The sequence below is a fragment of the Setaria italica genome, chromosome VIII (assembly GCF_000263155.2).
Source record: "Setaria italica strain Yugu1 chromosome VIII, Setaria_italica_v2.0, whole genome shotgun sequence".
In the NCBI taxonomy this organism is placed as follows: Eukaryota; Viridiplantae; Streptophyta; class Magnoliopsida; order Poales; family Poaceae; genus Setaria; species Setaria italica.
This window is the reverse complement of record NC_028457.1, coordinates 9218924-9222044: the sequence shown is the minus strand read 5'-3', so window position 1 is coordinate 9222044 and position 3121 is coordinate 9218924. Positions and strand designations below refer to the sequence as shown.

Genomic DNA, 3121 nt, shown 5'->3' with positions numbered 1-3121 from the left:
ACCATCTCCCTCCTATCCCAAATCTGAATTCTCAATATTTTAAAAGCAACTCCCACTCAATTTCTTGCCTATGTTCACCTTGACGTCGTACTTCAAATGCATACACATACATAATTCACTACTTTTTTCAAGATAAATAATATATTTCTGGCTTCAGCTATCTTTGGAGACCATAATCATTACAAGATTAGGCACATGATTCAAGAGAGACATGTAGCAAGACATGAGAAGCTTTGTAGTACCAAAGATAAACAACAAACTAAAAGGAAAAGTTGAAATTCCAAAATCTTCAAATTATTGTTTGAGAGTACTTTCATGGCTTGTTTCATAACGTCGACGTAACCCAAATCCAACATTAGGGAAGAATAATAACTCTATATGTTGGTGGTCTGACTACCAAACCAAGACCGATGCAATAAGCATCCTCACTTTCATCTAAATAGGATGTGAGAATATGCAAGATACCAGTAGCTGCCAATTAATAAACATTCTGAATTAGGGAACCGTATGCACATGAATAGCACCGCTACGAATAAGTCCTTCAGAGAGACGCCTCCACAAGGGCACGGCACATAATTTGCTATTAAAAAACAAATATATAAACTTGACCTGAAAATGACGTGCCTGTATATATTGTTCTTGCATTAGAATGGAGGCATTGCACATCAGAAGCATGCTAGGATTGCTTAAGATTGCTGGGGTTTTGCTCTCTGTCGGGGGCACAATGATCATCAGCCTATACAAGGGAAAGATTTTGCATCTATGGAACCCTATTCTTCACCGCCATAATGAAGAGGATGTGGATGTTGCAAGTCATCATCTACGTGGAACAATCTTGTTGGCAGCCAGCAGCTTCATGTTTGCTTGCTGGTATCTAATTCAGGTAATGATGCCTCTTTTTTTTAACTATATATGGAGTAAATTTGGCTCACATTTTTGCTTTTTTATATGCGGTTGCAGTCTAAGGTTCTCAAGGTGTATCCATACAAATATTGGTCGTCCATGGCCACGTGCTTGGTTGGAGGGTTTCAAACTGCACTTGCTGGAGTTATACTGAGAAGGGACAAGAACGCCTGGAAGATAGGATGGGATATAAACCTTGTGACCATCGTGTACTCGGTAACTGATCAAAACTTCTAACACAACTTCGATGATTTGCAGTGCACAATGCTATCACTGCTGGAGCTAGTGGAGCTGTATGTGTATGATGTAGGCACCAATTAATTAGAGTTGAAAAGTAGCTTTTCAATTTGGAGTAATTGACAATAATGACAGATGAAGCTTATTTAAGCGATGAAAAAATATAAAATTCATTCAACCTGTTGCAAGGGAAATAACATTACACTATACCACTCGGTGCAGGGGGCACTTGCAACTGCAGGAAAATATAGCTTGAACTCGTGGGCTGTGGCTAAGAAAGGCCCGTCCTACCCTCCAATGTTCAGCCCATTATCTGTAGTCTTTACTGTTGTCCTGGGCTCCATCTTCATAGGTGACGACATCACCATTGGAAGGTCTGTTACTGTTTTTCTCTCCACCTCCATGTTCTATTTTTGTTATTGTTTATTAAGTACAGAAAAGGGTACTTCTACTTTTGCCATCTCACAAAGATACGTTAATCTTGAAATGAGATGCACAATGTATTGTTCAATTTGATGGAATTATGTCAGGACTGATTTTATTGTGTTGTTCTTCTTAATTTCCTCTGAACCTGCAGCCTCATTGGGACAATACTGGTGATTGTGGGGACATATGTCTTCCTCTGGGCGAAAGCGAACGAGCTACCTGAAAAGTGAATATGTCAAAATGGTTCAAAGTTATCAAAAACCACAGAACATACACTCTGTATTGTGCGAATTGTTATGATAGTGCTCTATTTCTACTTCAAAAGAACCCTATCAAAGTTTCAACAATCATCTGTTCCATGTGGCAACAGCATGCTGCACGAGTAGTAGATTGCCCTCTCTGACTTAGCAATGTAGTAACTTTGTAAACACATGGTGGTTTGGTACCAACGCACCCATCAATGTTCACGTTGTGACGTTAACATTAACAGTTTGTTGATTGCCTTCTCGCTTTTTGGGCATATGCCGATTGGTTGGTGCTGATGTGCGGTATCATTTTTGGTAGAATGAGATGACGTGTATCCCTCGCAAATGGAATTGTCATGGCAATTGCAAACCTATTTTTTCCCTTCTTGTAACATAAAATAAGTTGTGGATCCGGTGTGGTTTGGACACTGGCAAGGGAGATGGCTAGAGGCGAGGGGACGTGCGCTGAAGAAGTTGTAGTGCAAACCTATTTTTTCCCTTCTTGTAACATCAAAATTGTAGTGCAACAATCCATCTTGAGCCGTTTGGTGACCGGGCACGGCCGGCGCACGGCCGCTAGTTTTTTTTCGAGTAAAGAGAGAGCTTTATTGGTTATTACTCAGAGTATCGTTACAATCTTGAGCAACCAATTGCTTGACACACACCGGCACACGATTATGCCATACACCACAATGGTCCAAGTGTTAAGCTATTTGAGTGAGCTCATGCAAAACTATGTTCTGCTCTCTCCCTGGATGTTATAGCTAGCTAACTTTGGTAGACGATCCCCAAACTCCAAGGCCTCTCTAGCTAGCACTGAAACCCGATGAAGTTCTATGCAGACTTGGTTTGGTCAAAATATTTAACACATCTTGACAATCAGAGGGGAGATCCAGAAAAAAGTTGGGGGGGGGGGGGGGGGGGTGAACATTGACTAGCCTTTTTTCCCGTATGGAACAGGTACACATCTAGACAATCAGAGGGGGGATCCAGAAAAAAGTTGCTCCTGCCTGCCTGCCGGCAGCAGGCGTGCAGCCGTGCCGGCCTTCTGCTGCCTGCAGGCGTTGCCGCGTAGCTGCCGTGCGCCCCACGCCGCTCCTGCAGTCCTGTCCATGGAGCGTTGTCGCCTGTCGACGTCGCCCGTTGCCGCTAGCGAGCCGTGCTTGGTGCGTCTGTGAACTCGAAAGGCCGAAGGGGAGTTGCGGGAGAAGGCTGGCTTTGGCCGGAAGTGCCTGCAACGGACCTTTATTTCACTTCTTCAAAGTCCAATTACCAACTTCATTTTAGTCCAGTTCTTTTGTCGGTCCTAA

The 3121-nt window shown here is 43.0% G+C and overlaps 1 protein-coding gene across 1 annotated transcript in view; it reads left to right on the top strand.

Moving 5' to 3' along the window:
* LOC101785064 (WAT1-related protein At5g64700) overlaps positions 1 to 2064 on the top strand; it is a 5886-nt gene extending 3822 nt beyond the window's left edge. Inside the window, exons 4-7 of the mRNA XM_004978954.3 lie at positions 649 to 883; positions 961 to 1119; positions 1363 to 1514; positions 1718 to 2064. Of these exons, the coding sequence (XP_004979011.2) occupies positions 649 to 883; positions 961 to 1119; positions 1363 to 1514; positions 1718 to 1796 (625 nt within the window). The 3' untranslated portion in view covers positions 1797 to 2064. The remainder of the gene's footprint in view (positions 1 to 648; positions 884 to 960; positions 1120 to 1362; positions 1515 to 1717) is intronic.
* The last annotated feature ends 1057 nt before the right edge of the window (positions 2065 to 3121 follow it).